General features: G+C 39.9%; 1 protein-coding gene across 1 annotated transcript; it reads right to left on the reverse strand.

Annotated features, from left to right (window-relative positions):
- On the reverse strand, positions 1-22,200 carry RBAK (RB associated KRAB zinc finger). The gene is made up of 5 exons (XM_023555839.2): positions 21,619-22,200; positions 20,545-20,604; positions 9,103-9,229; positions 8,730-8,825; positions 1-4,653 (listed from the first exon to the last, which is right to left on the reverse strand). The coding sequence occupies exons 2-5, from the start codon at positions 20,557-20,559 to the stop codon at positions 2,744-2,746; spliced, it is 2,148 nt and encodes a 715-aa protein (XP_023411607.2). The 5' UTR covers positions 20,560-20,604; positions 21,619-22,200; the 3' UTR covers positions 1-2,743.
- Between the last annotated feature and the right edge of the window lie 361 nt (positions 22,201-22,561).

A 22,561-nucleotide genomic window follows, 5' to 3' on the forward strand; every position in this document is an offset into this window, starting at 1 on the left:
GACTATGAAATACATGTTACAAGCAGTGCAGGTAGAAATATAGAATATCTCAGATATATAGTTAACTGAAAAAAAGCAAACCATACGTTGCTGTTAGGTGCCATCAAGTCAGTTCCGAATCATAGTGAACCTATGTAAAACAGAACAAAACACTGCCCAGCACTGCACCATCCTCACAATTGCTACCATGTTTGAGCCCATCGTTGCAGCCACTGTGTCAATCCATCTTGTTGAGGGTCTTAATCTCTACGGATGACCCTGTACTTTACCAAGCATGATGTCCTTTTCCAGGGACTGGTCCCTCCTGATAACACGTCCAAAGGGAGACAAAGTCTCACCACCCTCACTTCTGAGAGCATCCTTGCTGTCCATTTCCAAGACAGATTTGTTCGTCCTTTTGCAATTCGTGGCGAATTCAGTATTCCTCACCAACAATACAATTCAAAGGCATCAGTTCTTTGGTCTTCCTTATTCATTGTCCAGCTTTTGCATGCACGAGGTGACTGAAAATACCATGGCTTGTGTCAGATGTACCTTAGTCCTCAAAGTGACATCTTTGCCTTTAAAAAAAAAAATGCTTTGAAGAGCTCTTTTGCAGATTTGCCCAATGCAATGTTGTTTGATTTCCTGTTATTTCCGTGGGTGTTGACTGTGAATCCAACTAAAATGAAATCCTCAACAACTTCAACATTTTCTCCATTTATCATGATGTTGTTTATTGGACTAGTTGTGAGAATTTTTGTTTTCTTTATATTGAGGCATAATCCATACTGTAGCCTCTGAGCTTCATCAGTAAAGTGCTTCAAGTCCTCTTCGCTTTCATTAAGCAAGGCGGTCATCTGCATATCGTAGGCTGTCAATGAGTCTTCTTCCAATCCTGATGCCATGTTCTTCTTCATATAGTCTAGTTTCTCAGATTATTTGCTCAGCATACAGACTAAGTATGGTGAAAGGATATATAAACCATAACACATATTACAATAAGCAGCAAGGCAAAATGTAATGGCTAAGGATTTAGGGTCTGGAATCAGAGGCCTGGGTTTGAACCAAAATTCCACTATAATCAAGGAACCTAAATGTGAAAGTAAAACCCTAAATTTCTTAAAGGAAAGGGTAGGGTCTAGGCTGTTGGGACCTAGTATTCAATGACAGATTACCAGATATGACAAAAAAAAAAAAAAATTCCAGCACCAAACGATAAAATAGATAAATGGGACTTCATAAAAATTAAATACTTTTGTTCATCAAATGACTTCATGAACAAAGTGAAAAGACAACCTACAGATTGGGAGAAAGTTTTCAGAACCATGTAACAGGGGCATAATATCCAAAAAATATATATATATATAAGATTTCTATACCTTAACAACAAAATGACAAACAACCCAATAAAAAAATGGGCAAAGGACTTGAATAGACAGTTCACTAAAGAGGATACTCAAATGGCCAACAAATGAAACAATGCTCAACGTTAGCTGTTGCTGTTGTTGTCAGTGGTCTCCCAGTCAATTCCAATTCATAGTGACTTCATTTGTGCAGAGGAGAACTGCTCCATGGGATTTTCAAGGCTTTGTCCTTTCAAAAGCAGATTGCCAACCCTGTCTTCTGAGGCACATCTGGGTAGGTCTGAACCACCAACATTCCAGCTAGTAGCTGAGTGCTTAACCATCTGCTCTCCCAGGGACTCCTGAGGAAATGGCAGACACCCAAATTCTTCCAGCAAGGAATGAGAAAGAAAAATCAACCAAAAATGTCTGCTAGGAAGTTGCTTTAATTTGTTCCAAAATACTGGAAATAAGATGCAGTGCCCAATATAAATGACACTCTATCATATCAAATAAAAATATATACAATTTCTGAATTACATAATATTGGCACTCTGTACAAATTTACAGATTCGAAAATAACAGTACTATGAGAGCTAGCGATATTTTATGTAAGGGCATTTATTTTTATTGGAGTTTGAGTAGTTGTTCTCTCTTATTCAAACAGACTTAATTCCAAATTACCTATGCAGTGTATGAAAATAGTACTTAAATCTTTTTGCTCAGCTGCAGTTGAAAATTTTACAAAATCACTAGCTTCTTTATTGATGAGGCATTCATTAAACCCACTTGTAAATGCCTCTAAACAGTAGAGAATTATGTATTATGCCATCCTGATACTCAAGTATGGTACTGCTTTTTCACAAATTACTGAAATTCATACTTGCATAGGATTTTTAGATTGTATTTGAAAAATTATAGGAACTGTCAGATATGTATTTAATGCTACTGTCCTCATTATAAACTCCTGATGATTTAAAAACTCTTCATATAATGTTTATTCACAGTTGATATTTTCTGGTACCTTTCCTACAAACATTTTACATGTGAAATATGGCTTTCAATATAATTATTTCCAAGAGAATATATCCTTTACCCATTCATCATATTGACATGATTCCCTGATACATAGTACAATTAGAATTCAAAATAAAAATCTGTAAAATTCAATTCCTGTATAAATTACCTAGTGTACAATGAGTGTTATGGACTTGCTGAAGGTTCTTCTTGTGGCATTCTTAGGGATTCTTCCCTGCAAAAATCCAGATTAAAATGAGTATAATGACTAAATGGTTTTCCCCATTCAAGAGATAGAAGTCTCTTACCTGCAAGAAATCTCATATGAACAATGACATTTGACTCTCTATTGGATTTCCCACAGTCATTATATTCAGAGGGTTTTCTGACATGAGACGACTTCAGAGGAAATTTTCTACATCAAGTACATTCCTATTCCCTCTTCTATGGATTCTCTGATGGCTATTGAAGGCTGACCTGTGGTGGAATTTTTTTCCACATTCACTACATTCATAGGGTTTTTCTCCTGAATGAGTTCTATAATGTACAGTGAGGTATGATTTCTGAGAAAAGACTTTTCCACACTCATTGCATTCATAGGGTTTCTCTCCTGAATGGCTTCTATAGTGTACAGTAAGGTTTGACATTCGAGAGAAGACTTTCCCACACTTACTACATTCATAAGGTTTTTCTCCTGAATGAATTCGATGATGTATAGTGAGATATGACTTCTGAGAGAAAAATTTTCCACATTCATAACACTCATAAGGTTTTTCTCCTGTGTGTACTCTTTGATGTCTAAAGAGGGAAGAATTATGGGAGAAAGTTTTCCCACATTCGTTACAACCATAGGGTTTTTCTTCTGAATGACTTCTATAATGTTCAGTGTAGTATGACAAGTCAGAGAATAATTTCCCACATATATTACAGGCATAGGACTTCTCCCCTTTTGGAAGTAAGTGATGCCCATCAAAGGCTGAATTTTCAAGGAAAGTTTTCCCACATTCATTACATTCATAGGGTTTCTCTCCTAAATGAGTTGTATGATTAGTGAAATTTGAGAACCGAGCCAACTTTCCGCATTCATGACATTCGTGCAGTTTCTCTTCTGTATGTACTTTCCGATGTCTAATAAAAGCTGAATTTAAATTGAAGGTTTTGCCACATTCGTTACATTCATATGGTTTCTCTTCTAAATGACTTCTATAATGTATAGTTAGGTATGACACCCGAGAAAAAAATTTTCCACATTCACTACACTGATAGGGCTTCTCTCCTGTGTGTGTTCTCTGATGAGTAATAAGGGTGGATTTTCGATAGTAGGATTTTCCACATTCATTACATTTATAAAGCTTCTCTCCTGTGTGTGTCCTCTGATGATCACTGAGTGCTGACTTCCGGGAGAAGGATTTTCCACACTCATTACATGGATAGGGTCTCTCTCCTGAATGATTTCTCTGATGTAGAGTGAGATGTGTCTTTTGGCAAAAGGTTTTCCCACATTCATTACATTCATACGGTTTCTCTCCTGAATGAGTTCTCTGATGTTGAGTGAGGTGTAACTTCTGACAGAAAGTTTTCCCACATTCATTACATTTATAGGGCTTCTCCTCTAAGTGTGATCTCCGATGTACGGTCAGAGTTCCTTTTTGGCTGAAGGATTTCCCACACACATTACACGCATAAGGTTTTTCCCCTGTGTGAGCTCTCTGATGTATAATAAATTTTGACTTTTTACAAAAGGATTTTCCACATTCGCTGCACTCATAGGGCTTTATTTCCATTCGTGATCTCTGATATACTTTGAAATTTGACATCTGGATGAAGTCTGGTCCAGAATCATTCCAATCATACGGCTTTTCCCTCATATAAGTGCTCTTGTGAGTAATGAAAACTGATTCATTTTTTAAGGCTTCCATGCATTCATTATATTCAAATGGCTTCTCCAAAATATTAATTTTCTGAAGAATATTTTCATTTTGATAGGCTTCCCCATTTTTATCAAATTCACAGGGTTCCTCTCCATGATATGTTTTCCCACATTCACTACACTCACCAGGTTTCTTTCTTGCATAGCTTCCATCACTAATAATTAATTCTGAACTAGATTCTACACTTTTTCCACATGAAACACAATTACGAGATACTATGCTTGAAGGAACAAGATTTGTTTCCACATTATAAGTTTTATGAAATATATTCTCTCTCTCTCCAATCGAGGATCTGTTGTTGATGGATACCGTTTGCCTTGAATGTTTGTCTTCATTTTCTTGGATAGTTTCTATCAGGTCATCAACTTTCCAGGCTTCCTCTAAAAAAGGAATAAAATTAAACAAACCTTGTGAATCTGAACACACAAACTACAGAATGGTAGTAGTACTCACATGCCCTGTTTGTAGGGCTGAGTCTGGTGTTAGGGACAATCTCCACAAGTAAATATAATCACAAATATATATTCTTCTTTTTCTCTTGATTTGTAACACAAAACACACGCACACATGCACACACGCACGCACACACACACAGAGGTGGGGAAAGGGATGAGGGTGGGCTAGGACTCAGCGGTAGTGGAAAAGGGAGAGTGAATTCACAATGAACACCGGTACCTTTGTTACTTTAGAAATACTTTTAAAAACTTTGGTAGAAAAGGTAAAATAAATTCATGAAATGAGCAGAGGACAAAGTCACTGAAAGAGTACTAGTTCTAGGCAGAAATGGAAGGACTCACAGTCTACTCTGTCCTATAGGGTTGCTGTAAGTTGGAATCGACTGGATGGCAACAGGTGTGGTTTTTTGGTTTATAGTAAATGTGGTCAGTGGGTGAACAAGGACAATTACTGGATGGATATTCAAAGGAAATATTCAAGTATGAATTAAGTCTGAGAGAACTAGATTACAATTTATATTAACTTTCAGGGTATCACTGTATACCAAGATTAATAGTAACATTATCACTAGTCTAGATCCTTTCAAAACCTTTGCCTCTTTTCCACTCTGCAAATAAATCCAAATAAACATTCTGAAGGCTCCAACTTCCACATGTTTAGAGAAATAGCTCCAACTCCCTAGCCCTGATTCACATTCACCTGGAAGGAGAGATCCAGGTATATGAATGTCCAAAATAAATGTAAGATAGAACAGAGGGCAAGGTATCCTTACAAAAAGACCAGATCTCTTGTTCTTATAGTCTTATCATTTACTACTACCTAAACTTATGACCACCAAATTCTACGTTTTCTACCTGCATTGTATAGCATAGTGGCTGAGAGCATAAATGCTGGGCCAACGCTACCTCAATTAAACTCCAATTCCAACATGTTACTGCCTAGAGGACTGTGGGCAAGTTACACAACTGTGATGTAATTTCACTCATCTGAAATTGGGATAACAGTGCTAACTAGCGCTGTAAAAGGATTAAATTAGTTAATATGTGTAAACTGCTTAGAAGAAACAGTTCATGACATAAACCAAAAGCTCGTTAAATTTAGCCATTAATGTTCTTTCAATTTGATGACTTAAGCTTCCTAAAACCAGTTATGTCCCTGTCCTAATACTGTTAGTTAATTCTGAATAATTTGTAGCTCCCACATTCCTGGATTCCATCTGGTGTAGGGCTATCAGATTTCTACACTTGCTCCTAGAATATTAACGTTTACTGTTATGCATGTATCTTACAAATTTTTGGATGCTCCTAACCATTGTTACTTGGTCTCATCCACATTCAGAACCACATTACCAGTCCTATGCTTAAAAATCGACATGCTTCACCCCAAATGAAAAACAGAAAAGTTATCATTCATGAACATGTTTCATCATCTGGATTTGTAATATGTATTCAAGCTAAGATTGCACTGATCTTCCAAAAATGTCTTCTGCTCCAGAAAGTCTAGGCTACCGATATCCTATAAATGCCTTGCTCATCCCCAATCACAAGTCTGTGCTGTTTTGTCATTCAATTTTGACTTTCAGCCTTAGCTACACTCAAAACCTATCTAGATTTTGGGTGGAAGCTTTAAAGTATTTATCAAATCTTTTCCCAGTTCTTTGAGGCTATCTTTCCCTTAAATTTTTAAACAGCTTTAACACAATAGTTGTATAACATGCACTGAAGCATAAACATTCCACGTCCAGGCAAATTTTAAAACTAGTTCATGCAGCTGTGCTCTCCTTTCCTAACCAAAACCTATGCTTCTGGAAAATGTGGCTATATTTCCTATTTTCTTTGAATCTCTCCTAATAGAAATTAAAGTAGTAGTTCTTTATCTTAATAAAACGGATTGCTTTCAGGTTCCACTCTAATCCCTGTTTTATCAGAATCTATGAATGATTAATAAAAATCTTTCATTTGCCTAGCTCTTCAGTTAGTCAATAAAAAACTTACTGAATGCCTACTATACATTACATGCCACAAGAAAGAAGAGTAAAAGGTGCTTCCTCTTTGGATGATTGTAATTCAGGTAGAGAAAGAAGCTCAAGTAACAGATAGCGTCACTACAAACAAGCATATAAATATATCTAGCTTTTCCGTGGTAATAATCACTAAGTGGAAAGGATATTAAGAGAAGGGAAAGAGTGGAGCTGTGAAAGAAGCTTCATGGAGGAGTTGGGACTTTTAAGCTCAAATTTACAAAATATGTATTACCTGGGCAAATAAAGTACACGGGAAAGAAAGAGACATTAATCATTTGAATGGAAGACATTTAGAAATCTAGGTCAGATGGAGAAACAGAAGGAAATTAATTTTGACAGGCAAACATGTTAGATTCCTAGTGCTACTGTAACAGAAATACCACAAGTGGGTGGCTTTAACAAAGAGTTTATTTTCTCACATTTTAGGAGGCTAAAAGTTCAAATTCAAGGCACTGGGCCTAGGGGAAGGCACTCTCTGTTAGCTCTAGGTGAAAATCCTCGTCTCAGTTTCTCTAGCCCTGATGTTTCTTGGTTCCTTGGCAATCGCCATGTGGCATCTATCTTTCCCCACTTGTGCTTGCTTGGTCACTGTGCCTCTGCTGCTCCCTATAATTCAGCAGTGATTAGGTTTAGGACACACCCTACACCAATAGGACCTTATTAACATCACAAAGAAAACCCTATTCCCAAACATGATTAATCTACAGGTAGAAGGGTCAGACAGACTCCAACACATGTTTTTGGGGGATACGATTTATATAAAACAGAAACATACTATGTGGGGCTTGAGAAGAACTTAAATTCCATTGGAGAAGTAACAGAATAGCTAGAGGCTTATCTTGTCAGGCTAGTGATAAGATCAATTAGATGCTTAAGATGAATAGATTTTACAATTTCCAAACAGGAGTCACTATAATCCAGGCATCAGAGAATATTGTTTATATTAATGCCAGAAGGAACTTCAACTATGCAGAAAATAAAGTATTTCACAAAAGACAAAAACAGCAACCATGGAGAGAACAGAAAAATCTAATAAAGGGCGGTGGGGAGGATGTGTAGAATTTACAATTTGGGAAATTTTATACTTTATTATCAGACATTCTGAGAAAGAAGAAAGTGGACTATCCCTCTGTTCCTGTCATTTTGTCAGGTAAAATATTCAACTACACAACAAGTTAAAAGCGTTAAGATACCAATTTGGATGGCAGGAGCACAAATACAAACAAAAGGGCCCTGAAATTTGAGACTAGATGAACCCCTTCAAGGGACTATATACAAAGAAAGCCAAAAAATAGAAAAGAGGTCTTTTAGGGACACTCCTGAGGAAAGCAAGAGAACGAACCAAAATCCATTCGTGAAATAAGGACTTACTGAACATCCGCTACATCCCGCCTCTACTTCCCCAGGACGTGAATGAGCGCTTGGAGAAAGGGAGGAGGCCCAGTTGGTGCTCTACCACCAAATCAATTAAGGCCGGCTTCCAGGGATAAACATCAGCAAGGGCCCACCGCGCCAAGGCCGCGATTAAATAAACGAGCACTGGCAGAGGATGAGGTTTTAGTATTTGACTGTACAGACAGGGCAGTGAAACTGGGGGCAGAATACAAGTCAGATGGGTTTCACAGCAAGGAAGGAAAGAAAGATGGCGGATAAAAAGAATGAATATAAAATCTCAAGCTAATTTTATGGCAGATTTTTAGTGTTTAAAACAAAAGAAGGCTGTGATAACGGGGGTAGGTACGTCATGACAATGCTAGATAAAGAGGAAGTGATTTAATCTTCGCTACTGTTAACCATGGAAAACCCTCACAAAGGCAAACGAAATGAAAAAGGCAACTTGTGTATGGGTGTTTGAGGAAAGCGATAGCTTGGTATTTGGAGGTGTGATTTAAGGTACCCAAGGCATGTAACTGTCTTTAGTCACTCCCAAAGCTCTGAGATGACCATTAAAAAAAAAGTGATACTCTGCTAACTTACCTGGACAACTCTGACATGGGACTTCACCTTCTACTATCCATGGCTCTTCTCCCTGCTCCAACTTGATGATCACATCTGGTTTGGTAATATCAAACCCTGTTAATGAGAAATGGAGAAGGATCTGGACCACCTGCTTAGCTTCAGGGTCTCTGAAGTATAAGGAGATGCCGTCTCATAGCCCATATAATAAAACTGCCCATTTTTACCTTATCAAAAATTAAGACCCTTTCAATGGGGAAGCAAAGATACAAACACTGTACCTACTGCCCAAAGAGGATTAAATGATCTGATCACTTATTTCTTCAAATTCAAGGAAAAATCATTCAATTGGAAGTCCTCACGTAGTATTAATTGAAAAGAAAGCACTTCTCACCCAGTGAGATTAAGTGGCTATAGTTCTCCAGCATCACATCCCGGTATATTATCTTCTCATCAGAGTCCAGTTGCTGCCACTCTTCCCGGGTGAAGTTCACGGCCACATCCCTGAATGACACTGACTCCTGTAATAGCACCGTGATTGGAACTGAGTGACATGGAAAATACATATATTGACAAGACTTTACCATGCTCACTGGTAAAGTTTACTACAAACACTGTATACCTTATTCTGTGTTACAGATTTTGAGAAGAAAATACCATATTAAAAAAAAAAACATTGCCTCTAGAGTCCTTCATTGACCTATCTTAAAAAAAAAAAAACCCTAAAAATAAGTGACCTCAAATGGCCTGAAATAAATGACGTCAGCTTCACTCGAAGAAACCAAAAAAGAAAACTAAACCCAAAGTAAGTAGCAGAAAAGAAATAGTAAAGATCAAAGTAGAAATCACTTAAACAGAAAACAAAAAAAATAGATAAATGAAACCCAAAACCTGTTCTTTGAGAAAGTCAATGAAAGTTGATAAACCTTGAGCCAAACTGATGAAGAAAAAAAGGACACAGATAACCAAAATCAGGAATGAGGAAGATGACATCACTACAGAGTCCACGTATATTAAAATAACAGACAGCATTATGACCAACTTTATGCCAATAAATTTGACAGCTTAGATGTCTTTGAAAGATACAAACTACCAGAGCTCACGAAAGAAGAAAACTATAACCTGAATAATTCATATCTATTAAATAAATTGAATATATAGTTAAAACCTTTCTCACAAAGAAAACTCCAGGCTCAGATTGTTTCACTGCTGAAATCTTCCAAAAGTTTAAGGAAGAAATGATACCAAAAGGTTCCAGAACTGAAGAGATAAAGTTCCCAACTAACTAGGAGGCCAGTAATGCTGACACCAAAACCAGACAAAGACGTTATAAGAAAACTGCAGATCAATATCCCTCGCAAACACAGATGTAAGAATTCTAAACAAAATGTTAGCAAACTGAATTCAACAATAAACAAAAAGAATAATGCATCATGCCAAGTGGGGTTCTGCCAGAAATGCAAGATTGGTTCAATATCTGAAAATCAATACATGTAATACACAACATTAACAAACCAAGAAAGAAAAATCATATGATCAATCTCAAAAGAAACAGAAAAACATTTGACAAAATCCAACATCCATTCCTCATAAAATCTCTCAGATATCCTCGACCTGATAAAGGGTATACACTAAAAAATCTACATTATACTGATTGTGAAAAGACTGAATGCTTGACCCCTAAGTTCAGGAACAACTCAAAGATGGTTGCTCTTACCACTTCAGCTCAATATTATTCTGGAGATTCTAGCTAGTACAATAAGGCAAGATTAAAAGATACCCAGACTGGAGAAAGAGCTCAAACTCTTTACTTGGAAACGACATGGTCAATTGTATAAAAAAATCTAACTTAAAAAAAAAATGCCAACATTACTGATCAGCGCCTTATCTCTAAAATCTACATGATGCTACAAGAACTCAACTGCAAAAAGACAAACAACCCAATTAAAAAATGGGCAAAAGATATGAACAGACAGTTCACTAAAGAAGACATCCAGGTAGCTAACAGATATGAGGAAATGTTCACGATCATTAGCCATTAGAGAAATGCAGATCAAAACTACGATGAGATTTTATCTCACTCCAACAAGGCTGGCATTAATCCAAAAAACACAAAATAATAAATGTTAGAGAGGCTGTGGAGAGATTAGAACACTTCTACACTGCTGATGGGAATGTCAAATAGTACAACCACTTTGGAAATCGATTTGGCGCTTCCTTAAAAAGCCAGAAAAACTACCATACGATCCAGCAATCCCACTCCTTGGAATATGTCCTAGAGAAATAAGAGCCTTTACATGAACAGATATAAGCACAGCCATGTTTACTGCAGTGCTGTTTACAAAGCAAAAAGATGGAACCAACCAAGGATGAATGGATAAATTATGGTGTATTCACACAATGGAATGCCATGCATCGATAAAGAACAGTGAGGAATCTTTGAAACATTTCGTAACATGGAGGAACCTGGAAGGCATTATGCTGAGTGAAATTAGTCAGTTGCAAAAGGACAAATATTGTATAAGACCACTATTACAACAACTTGAGAAATAGTTTAAACTGAAAAGAAAACATTCTTTTGTGGTTACGAGAGTGGGGAGGGAGGGAAGGTGGGAGAGGGGCATTCACTAATTAGATAGTAGATAAGAACTACTTTAGGTGAAGGGAAAGACAGCACAAAAATACAGGGGAGGTCAGCACAATTGGACTAAACCAAAAGCAAAGAAGTTTCCTGAATAAACTGAATGCTTCAAAGGCCAGCATGGCAGGGGTCTGGGGACCATGGCTTCAGGGGACATCTAAGTCAAATGGCATAATAAAATCTATTAAGAAAACATTCTGCATCCCACTTTGAAGAGTGGCGTCCGGGGTCTCAAACGCTAGCAAGCAGCCATCTAAGATGCATCAATTGGTCTCAACCCACCTGGATCAAAGGAGAATGAAGAACACCAAGGACACAAGGCGATTACGAGCCCAAGGGACAGAAAGGGCCACATGAACCAGAGACTACATCATCCCGAGACCAGAAGAACTAGATGGTGCCCGGCTACAATTGATGACTGCCCTGACAGGGAACACAACAAAGAACCCCTGACGGAGCAGGAGAGCAGTGGGATAAGCAGACCCCAAATTCTCGTAAAAAGACCAGACTTAATGGTCTGACTGAGACTAGAAGGACCCCAGTGGTTATGGTCCCCAAACCTTCTGTTGACCCAGGACAGGAACCATTCCCAAAGCCAACTCTTCAGACATGGATTGGACTGGGCAATGGGTTGGAGAGGGATGCTGGTAAGGAGCAAGCTTCTTGGATCAGGTGGACACTTGAGGCTATGGTGGCATCTCCTGCCTGGAGGGGAGATGAGAGGGTGGAGGGGGTTAGAAGCTGGCGAAATGGACACGAAAAGAGAGAGTAGAGGGAGAGAGCGGGCTGTCTCATTAGGGGAGAGTAATTGGGAGTGTGTAGCAAGGTGTATATTGGTTTTCATGTGAGAGGCTGATTTGATTTGTAAACTTTCACTTAAAGCACAATAAAAATTATTAAAAAAAAAAAAAGAATAAGAGGTAGAATCAATGAAAATGGCAGGCAGTACCACCTCCATGTTTTAGTGTGAGGAACAGGGCATGTCAGTATAAAGACCATGCCAATTTATTCCTTCCTTAGAGATACTTGATAGATCTTGTTAACCCACTAATAAAATAGCTGAATTAAAAAAAAAAAAAAAATGCAATCGAGTCAATTCCTACCCATAGCAACCCTACAGTACACAGTAGAACTGCCCCATAGCATTTCCAAGGATGTAAATCTTTAAGGAAGCGGATTGCCTTTCTCCTGAGGAGCAGCTGGTGGGTTTGAACCACCAACCTTTACGTTAGCAGCTGAACACTTAACCACTGCACCACACTGGGCCTCCTTAGAAAATCTGACAGAATCTATTAAACAAAACTACTAGAACTAAAAAGTAAGTTTAAGCAAGGTTCCTGAATATAACACCAACACACAAAAATTTGTTGTACTTCTATATAATTGCAATGAACAAATTGGAAATTAAAATATTTTACAACAGCATGCTCAAGCAGAATTCTCGTAACTCCATAATAAGAAAACAACCTAATAAAGAAATGAGCAAAAGATCTAAACGGACACTTCACCAAAGAAGATACACAATGACACATAAGCTCATTAAAAGATGCTCAATATTATTAGTCATCATGGAAATGCAAGTTAAATCACCATGAGATACTGTTGTTGTCATCACCTGGCATCATGTCAGCCTGACTCACGGCAGCCCCTATGCACAGTGAAATGAAACACTGCCCAGTCCTACACCATCCCCACGACTGGCTGCACAGCGGGCCTTTGTGATCTGTAAGGTTTTCCCTGTCTAATTTTTGGACATAGACCGCCAGGCTTTTCTTTCTAGTCCATTTTGGTCTGGAGGCTCTACTGACACCTGTTCAGCACCATAATCGCAACAAAACGCAAACCTCCACTGACAGAAGGCTGATGGCTGTGCACGAGGTGCACTGGCCAGGAATCGAACCCAGGTCTACCACACGGAAGGCAAGAACTAAAGTGTTGGAGAGGATGCAGAGAAACTGGAACTCTCATATACTGCTGTGGGAACGTACAATAGTCCAACCACTCTGGAACCTGGTTTGGCAGTTTCTTAAAAAGTTAAACGTACACCTACTATATAATATAGCCTTTCCACTTCTAGGTATTTACTCCTCCCACCGAAAAAGAAAGCACGTATCCCTACAAAGATCTACACACCAATGGTCACAGCAGCCCTATTTGCGACAGACAAAAACTAGAAAGAACCTGTGGATATACAAATTGCGGTATATCCATCCATGGGTATTACTCAGAAATAAAAAGTAATTTTAGTCACGCTAGTAAGTAAAAGGAATAAACTCTTGATACAGACAACATGGATGAACCTGAAAACAATTATGATGAGTAAAAGAAGCCATGGAAACCCTGGTGGCGTAGTGGTTAAGTGCTACGGCTGTGAACCAAAGGGTTGGCAGTTTGAATCCGCCAGGCGCTCCTTGGAAAACTCTACAGGGCAGTTCTGATCTGTCCTTTAGGGTCGCTATGAGTTGCAATCGACTCGATGGCACCGGGTTTGGTTTGGTTTGGTTTAAAAGAAGCCAGATTCAAGAAACTGCTATAGAGTGATTGTAGGAAATTGGGCAGGGGAGGGGGGTACCTGCCCAGTATCTTGACTGAGTTGTTTTAAGAGTGTGTGTGTATATATGTACATACATATGTCAAAACTTATCGAATTGTACACTTAAAATATGTGCAGTTCATGGAACGTCAATCAGAACTCAACTAAACAACAAAAAAAGATACCTGAAACGTCTTATACTAAAAAAAAGATGGGGGCATGCGAAGAAAACAAAGATTTCAATTTGAAAGGGCTTCTACTGGCCAAATTTGGGTCACTTTGAACAATAATAAGGACAGTGATAAATTTTACCATATTGATGATGGATGGATGCATGGATTAACAGATGGGAGGGAGAGAGGGCTGGGAAGGAGGAAATGAGGAAGGGTGAATGGATGTGAGTGAAGGGGAAGCATTTCCTCACAGTGAAGTGCTAATATAAAAGGAATGAAAGAGGTAGAAAATATCCATTTTGAAACCTTCATGGGGAGGGGAAGAGGATATTTACACAACCTCAAGCTATTTAAATGCAAAAGGAAAAATTCTGGTTATTTATACAGGTGAAGAAACCAAACAATGCCTTACCCAGTCATAATTAACATTACCTAAAAAAAAAAATTTTTTTTTTTTTTTAAAAGGGGGAAGGGAAGCCCTGGTGGCGCAGTGGTTAATTGCTTAGTGCTACGGCTGCTAACCAAAAGGTCAGCAGTTTGAATCCACCAGGCGTTCCTTGGAAACTCTATGGGGCAGTTCTACTCTGTCCTAAAGGGTCACTATGAGTCGGAATCAACTCGATGGCAGTGGGTTTGGTTTTTGGTTTGGTATAAAGGGGACTTGCTTCCAAATGTAATAATGGGAGGTCACAATATCAATTTAGTATTCCAACCAAAAACTCATCATCTAAATCTAATCAATTTAGGGGAAACCTAAATTGAAGGACTTCTATAAAACAACTGGCCTGTATTCTTAAAATATTACCATGGCATATTAAACAGACTTAAAAAACACGAAGCTAAATTCAATTGATGGCCCTGGACTAGACTCTCTACCAGAAATAAAAAAACTACTATAAAGAAAATTACTGGGAAAACTGGCAAAATTGGAAGATAGCCTGTATATTTAATAAAAGTATTACACCAAATTTCCTGAATTGAATAACTGTGCCATGGACGTGTAAGAGAATATTCTCCATCTTGGAAAGCACAGTCTGAAACGCTACAGGGTAAGCAGCATGATATATGACACACTCAAATAGTTCCGGATAAAAAATATGTATATGTACACACAGAGAGACAATGATAAAACAAATACGGAAAATGTTAAAAATCAGAGTATCGGGAGAAAAAAATGGTGTTTCTTGTACAATCCTTGCAAGTTTTTTGTAAATCTGAAATTATTTCAAAATAAAACTAAATTAAAAAAAAAATGCTATCAAACATACAGAGGATGTTTCAGAAGGAATCAAAAACCAACTTACAGGAATGCTCCCTGGTTAAAGATGGAGCCATTTAACCATCGAAAAGAATAACAAATGTACTGAAACACTTGAAATATGTTGAAATCCATGAGTTCAAAGTGGTAACAAAAAGAAACAAAACTGGTTAGGAGCCTCCTCAGTATTTTGAAAATTGTCTTTCTTCTATGAACCACATAGCCAAATAGATTAGAGATGTTTACCTTTAGAAAAGTATTCCAGCTAGTACATGAAGAAGAAATGGTAGAATTAGAATATCACTAAAACGAAAATCCTCACGACTGAACCAATAAACGCCATCACGAATGAAAAAACATTGAAGTTGTCAACAATTTCGTCCTACTTGGATCCACAATCAGCGTCCATGGAAGCAGAAGTAAACAACTCAAATGACGTACTACATTGGGCGAATCTGCTACAAAAGAGCTCTTTAAAGTCTTAAAAAGCAAAAATGTCATTTTGTTGACTAAGGTACCCCGACTGAAGCCGTGGTCTTTTGAAACACCTCATGTGCACGCAAAGCTGGACAATGAAGAAGGAAGACAGATGAACTGATCCATTTGAACTGTGGTGTTGGCAAAGAATACTGAATATCCATGGACTGCCGGAAGAACAACAAATCAGTCTTGGAGAAACACAACCTTAGAAGTGAGGATGCAGAGGCTTTGGCTCACTTACTTTGGACACGACATCAGGAAAGACCAGTCACTAGGAAAGGATATCCTGTTTGGTAAAATAGAGGGCCAGAGAAAATAGGGGCAACAATGGACTCAAACGTACCAAAAATTATGAAGATGGCGCAGGGCAGGGCAATGGTTTCTTTTGTTACATATACGGCTTATTCCATGGCAACTAATAACAACAACGACGAATTGACGGATCAAGGCGATGGACATTAATAGCTGCTAGCATCACAAAACATGTGCCTCCAGAATGATGTACACAAATGCCATGTACAATGTAGCCTTGCCAAAAGAACTGACCATAAATCTGATTAAGCTTCTGGATCTAACTACCAATTTTACAAGCCAAACTGGGAATAAAGAAATGTGTTAAAGACAAAATGATGGCAATGCAATTAACACAAACCAAACCATGGGAAACTGTAGGATGAACAACCCAGAGTCTTCCAAAAATAAACTGTAAAGAAGAAACACAAGAGACACGCAGAGAAAACTACTATTAAAAGATTTAAGAGATTTACCAACCAACTGCAACATATGGACTCTATTAGTATCCTGATTAAAAGAATACACTGAAATAAATTTAGAAAATTGGGAAACTTTGAATTACAAGTATTATATTAATTAAGAAAGAATGGTATTGTGGGTTATCACTACCCCCTTTTTAAAAGAATCCTTATCATTTAGAGATGTACAGAAATATTTACATATATATATTTTTAAAAGTCAAGAAAGGAAGACTCTGTGAAGAAAATACCAGTTTAAAACGAACCAGGTGCATGCTGTTACTAAGAGTAACAGTTGTCAAAGGCCAAAGAATGGTCATGTGAGATATGGTCTGGAAAATGTCCACTGGATTTGACTAATGGGTTCAGAAGTGGTGAGGACAGAACTACGACCCTGAAAGTTGAAATGTGAATGGGAAATAAGGAAATCTTTACTAGAGAGTACCTTCTGTGTTTTCTGTGGTACAACCGAAACAAACAGGCTGTCAGTTTGCTCCACTGTGGGGGCTTGTGCGCTGCTGTGATGCTGGAAACTATGCCACCAGTGTTCAAATACCACCAGGGTCACCCACAGAGGACAGGTTTCAGCTGAGCTTCCCGACTAGGACAGAATAGGAAGAAGGACCCGGCGGTCTATGAATAGCAGCGGAACACTGTCTGATATAGCGCTGGAAGATGAGACCCTCAAGTTGGAAGGTACTCAAAAGACTGGGGAAGAGCTACCTCTTCAAAGTAGAGTCAGTCTTAGTGATGTGGATGGTGTCAAGCTTTCGAGACACCTTCATTTGCTGATGTGACATGACTCAAAATGAGAAGAAACAGCCGCAAACATCCAGTAATAATTGGAATATGGACTGCACGAAGTATGAATCTAGGAAAATTGGAAATTGTCAAAAATGAAACCGAATGCATAAACATCAATATGCTAGGCACTACTGAGCTGAAATGGCCTGGTATTGGCCATTCTGAGTTAGACAATCATACGGTCTAGTATGCCAGGAATGACAACTTGAACAGGAATGGCATTGCATACATCATCAAAAAGAACATTTCAAGACCCATCCTGAGGTACGATGTTGTCAGTGACAGGATAATATCCATACGCCTACAAGGAAAACCAGTTAATACAACTATTATTTAAATTTACGCACCAATCACTAAGGCCAACGATGAAGAAATTGAAGATTTTTACCAACTTCTGCAGTTTGAAATTGATCAAACATGCAATCAGAATCCACTGGTAATTACTGGTGATTGAAATGCAAAACTTGGAAACAAAGAAGAAGGATCGGTAGTGGGAAGATATGGTTTTGATGATATAAACGATGCCAGAGATCACATGAAAGAATTTTGCAAGACCAATGATTTCTTCATTGAAAATACCTTTTTCACCAACAACATAAACAGTGACTATACATACAGAGTGGAAACCCTGGTGGCATAGTGTTTAAGTACTACAGCTGCTAATCAAAGGGTCAGCAGTTCGAATCCACCAGGCGCTCCTTGGAAGCCCTATGGGGCAGTTCTACTCTGTCCTATACGGTCACTATGAGTCGGAATCGACTTGACGGGACTGGGTTTGGGTTTTTTGGTATACATACGGACCTCGCCAGATGGAATATACAGGCCTCAAATCGACTACATCTGTGGAAAGAGATGATTGAAAAGCTCAGTATCAGTCAGGACAAGGCCAGTAGCTGACTGTGGGACAGACCATCAATTGCTCATATGCAAGTTCAAACTGAAACTGAAGGAAAGTACAAGTCCACGAGAGCCAAAGTACAACCTTGAGTATATCCCACCTGAACTTAGAGACCACCTCAAGAATAGATTTGACACATTGAACGCTAATGACCGAAGACCAGACGAGTTATGGAATAACATCAATGGCATCATTCGTGAAGAAAGCAAGAGATCACTAGAAAAGAGAGGAAAGCAAGAAAAAACCAAAAGGATGTCAGAAGAGACTCTGACACTTGCTCTTGAACATCAAGTAGCTAAAGGAAAAGGAAGAAATGATGAAGTAAAAGAGCTGAACAAAAGATTTTAAAGGGTGGCTAGAGGAGACCAAGTAAAGTATTATAAGGACACATGCAAAGATCTGGCGATAGAAAACCAAAAGAGAAGAACATGGTGGGCGTTTCTCAAGCTGAAAGAATTGAAGAAAAAAATCAAACTGCAAGTTGCAATATTGAAGGATTCTATGCAGAAAATATTAAATGACAGAGGAAGCATCAACAGAAGATAGAAGGGATACACGGAGTCACTACACCAAAAAGAACTAGTCAATGTTCATCCATTTTAGGAGGCAGCAAATCATCAGGAACCCGTGGTACTGAAGGAAGAGGTCCAAGCTGCACTGAAGGCACTGACGAAAAAAAGGGCTCCAGTAACTGACAGAAGACCAAACGAGAAGTTTCAACAGATGGATGCAGTGCTGGAACTACTCATACGTCTATGCCAAGAAATTTGGAAGACAGCTACTGACCAGCCTACTCCCAAGAAAGGTGATGCAACCAAATGCGGCCATTATCGAACAGTATCATTAACATCACACACAAGTAAAACTTTGCTGAAGATCATTCAAAAGTGGCTGCAGCAGTATATTGACAGGGAACTGCCAGAAATTCAAGCTGGATTCAGAGGAGGACGTGGAACCAGGGGTATCATTGCTGATGTCAGATGGATCCTGGCTGACAGCAGAGAATAACAGAAAGCTGTTACCTGTGTTTCATTGACTATGCAGAGGTATTCTACCATGTGGATCATAACAAATTAAGGATAACACTGTGAAGAATGGGAATTCCAGAACACTTAATGGTCATCATGAGGAACATATCAAAAGACAGTCATTTGAACAGAACGAGGGGATACTGTGTGGTTTAAAGTCAGGAAAAGCGTATCAGGGTTGTATCCTTTCACCGTTCCTATCCAATTTGTATGCTGAGCAAATAATCCAAGAAGCTGGGCTACATGAAACAGCATCACAACTGGAGGAAGACTCAACCCAAGCTGTGTTATGCAGATAACACAACCTTATTTGCCGAAAGTGAAGAGGACTCGAAGCACTGATAAAGAACAGAGATCAAAGCCTTCAGTATGGATTACACCTCAACAAAAAGGAAAAAAAAATTCTCACAACTGGATCAATAAGCAACATCATGATAAACAGAGAAAATATTGAAGTTGTCAAGGATTTCATTTTACTTGGACACACAATCAACACCCAAGGGAGCAGCAGTCAAGAGATCAAAAGATGCATCGCATTGGGCAAATCTGCTACAAAGACCTCTCTAAAGTGTTGAAAAGCAAAGATGTCACCTTGAAGACTAAGGTGCGCCTAGTATTTTCATGCCAAGGTATTTTCAATTGCGTCATATGCATGCAAAAGAAGAACTGACACATCTGAATTATGGTGTTGAAGAACACTGAATACACCATGGACCGCCAGAAGAATGAGCAAAGCTGTCTTGGAAGAAGTACAGCCAGAATGCTCCCCAGAGATGAGGATGGCAAGACTTCATCTCATCTACTTTGGATGTTATCAGGAGGGACCAGTCTCTGGAGAAGGACATCATATTTGGTAAAGTAGAGGGTCAGTGAATAACAGATCCTCAACGAGATGGGCTGACATAGTGGCTGCAACAATGGGCTCAAGCATAGCAACAATTTTGAGTATGGGGCAGGACTGGGCAGTGTTTTGTTCTGTTGTACACAGGATCACTATGAGTCAGAACCAACTTGATGGCACCTAACAACATGACTATCAAGGACATCACTCATATTTGGACCTCAACTTCAGTAGGTCTAAAGTATCATACTGCCTACACACATGAACTTGGAACATTCTTAGTGCTGATCTCCTAGTCTAACCGTATTTTACATGATCATGTCTTGTATTTATTTCTACTTTCTCAGTTTAAAGCATAGATCCTTATAAGCCCCTAACATGCATCACAAAACAAAGTGAGAAATATATAAACAAACAGGAAAACTCACCTGGGATTTGTTCATTGTCTACTGTTCTCGGAAAAGTATATGAGAACTGTAATGGTGGACCTAGAGGTGAAAAAGCAAGTAATTAAAGTTAGGAGTAAATCTGGCATGTCTAGGCAGGAATCTCCTGCAAAGGAACCAATACACAACACTCAATAAAATAACAATCTTTGAAAATCTTCTTAGAAGGGGCTAAAAAGGTGTTAGGGGAGAAGTACACATCTGTACACTTGCAACTTCAACATGATCATGTGGTAATTAGATGGGTTTGATTCCACTGGTGAATAAAAACATCACCTCTATTTTTTAAACAGTGTTTATCATTAAATAAAAGGTGCCAATGATTTCTCCTGTTATACTGCTCACATTGTCCTTTGAATTGCTTAAAACCAAAAAATCCACAAGAATTGAAAATATGAACTATCAAAAGCAGTAAATGTGCATAAAAGCACGATTTTGTTTTTTAAGTCACCTGATTAAACCTGGTTGCCACTACACATAAGATTGTTTTATTAAGAAAACTGGGATAATGTGGGCAGAACACTGGGCTGGAAGAGGAGTCTCCTAATTTCTACTATTAGCAATCCCACCTACAAACCCTGTGACGCTGGACAAGCCATCCACCCTCTCGGGCCCAAACTCTTCCTTTATCAAAGGAGGTAGCGAGGGATAACCCTTGCAGACTATTGCTGCACTACACTGTGCGATTCCACAAGGGCAGTACGGACCGGGAATCGCATAAGCTTGAAGACCAGACGTGATGATGGGCATTTAGAGACACGTTTGGAAGCCGGAGAGGGTGGCAGGAGAAGGAAGGATGTAAAGGTGTGGAAGGAGGAGTGGAGACAGGATGTCTTCAGCCGCAGCTGGTGACCCTCTCGCCCCCAGTAAACCCTGTCCTCACCAATCTCCCCACGCAGGGCCCCTTCCTGTGCAACCTGCCCCACGCCCACAAACCCAACACCTCCGACTATCACGCACTTTGGAACGTCCTCACATGGACCGTATTCGCCCAAGGCTGCTCGCTCGGGCAGAAGGATCAAGAACTGCCTCGGGGACGGCACATTCACGACCTACCCTTTCGGGGGTGGCTCGGCTCTGCCCCACGGCTCGGGTAAGCGGACCGCGTCCGGGTCTGATCTCTCAGGCGCAGCCTCTGCTCGTGAATCTCCTCTTCCACCTCACCGAGAACGTCCTGCTCACGAAAAGCTGGGTCGGGGTCTGCAGGACAAGTGCACTTCGGCCGCAACGTTCCTCGAAGACCCAGATCGGCCTCCCGTGGAACTCACGGTCCCCGGGGCCTCGGCCTGGCCGTGGGTAAACTCAGACCAGGGCCGCTGGCGAGGCAGACGGGCCGGTCCCGGAGCGCGCGGAGGCAGCGCGCACGGTCCGGACCAAGGAAGCGCCCAGCGCCCGCCTTTTCTGCCGCGGGAACCACTGCCCGGTTCAGCCCCTCCGGCCACAGCACTGCGGGCTCCGGGGCTCGGGCCCGGGGGTCCCCGCTCGAGGTTTCGCTCGGTTCGCTCGAACCCTTGCCCGCGCAGCCCCGCGCTCGCCTGGTACCGCCCCGTCGGACGGCACCCACACCCGCAGGCGCCGGGATTCTCGCTCAACAGAGGCCAAAGCCTGGGAACTAGGGCGAGCGGTGACCTGCAGGGGGACCGGAAGTGAGGGCAGCGCGGCGGCAGTGCGCAGGCGCGAACAGGCGCGCAGCGCGAGTATTTGCGGAGAACGCTGGAAGCCCGCCTTCCGGGCCCTTGACAGGTAGCAGGAGTGGGAGCTGGGTTTCATTTCCCATAAGTCAACGCGCCACTTTTTAGGGAACGTCTTAAACGTCTCTACCTTGTATCTGTTATAAGACGTGGTGCGTGCCAGGAGGGTTGGGACTACTTCTAAATTTTGTTTTCCTTCTGCTTTAGTTAAAAAGGTTTTATAACATGTTAATATGTACCAGGGCTAGCCAATCCAAATTGCTCTTCTATTTCAGGATTTTCCTGGATGTTGTTATTTATTTTTCCAT

The sequence above is a fragment of the Loxodonta africana genome, chromosome 12, assembly GCF_030014295.1.
Source record: "Loxodonta africana isolate mLoxAfr1 chromosome 12, mLoxAfr1.hap2, whole genome shotgun sequence".
Lineage (NCBI taxonomy): Eukaryota > Metazoa > Chordata > Mammalia > Proboscidea > Elephantidae > Loxodonta > Loxodonta africana.

Excerpts from the sequence above, each read along its gene's own strand:
- RBAK (XM_023555839.2), bottom strand. Across the intron at positions 8,826-9,102 it reads TAGCCACTTAATCTCACTGG|GGTTTGATATTACCAAACCA; the intron begins GTGAGAAGTGCT and ends TCTCATTAACAG. Across the intron at positions 4,654-8,729 it reads CCCATGTCAGAGTTGTCCAG|AGGAAGCCTGGAAAGTTGAT; the intron begins GTAAGTTAGCAG and ends TTCCTTTTTTAG.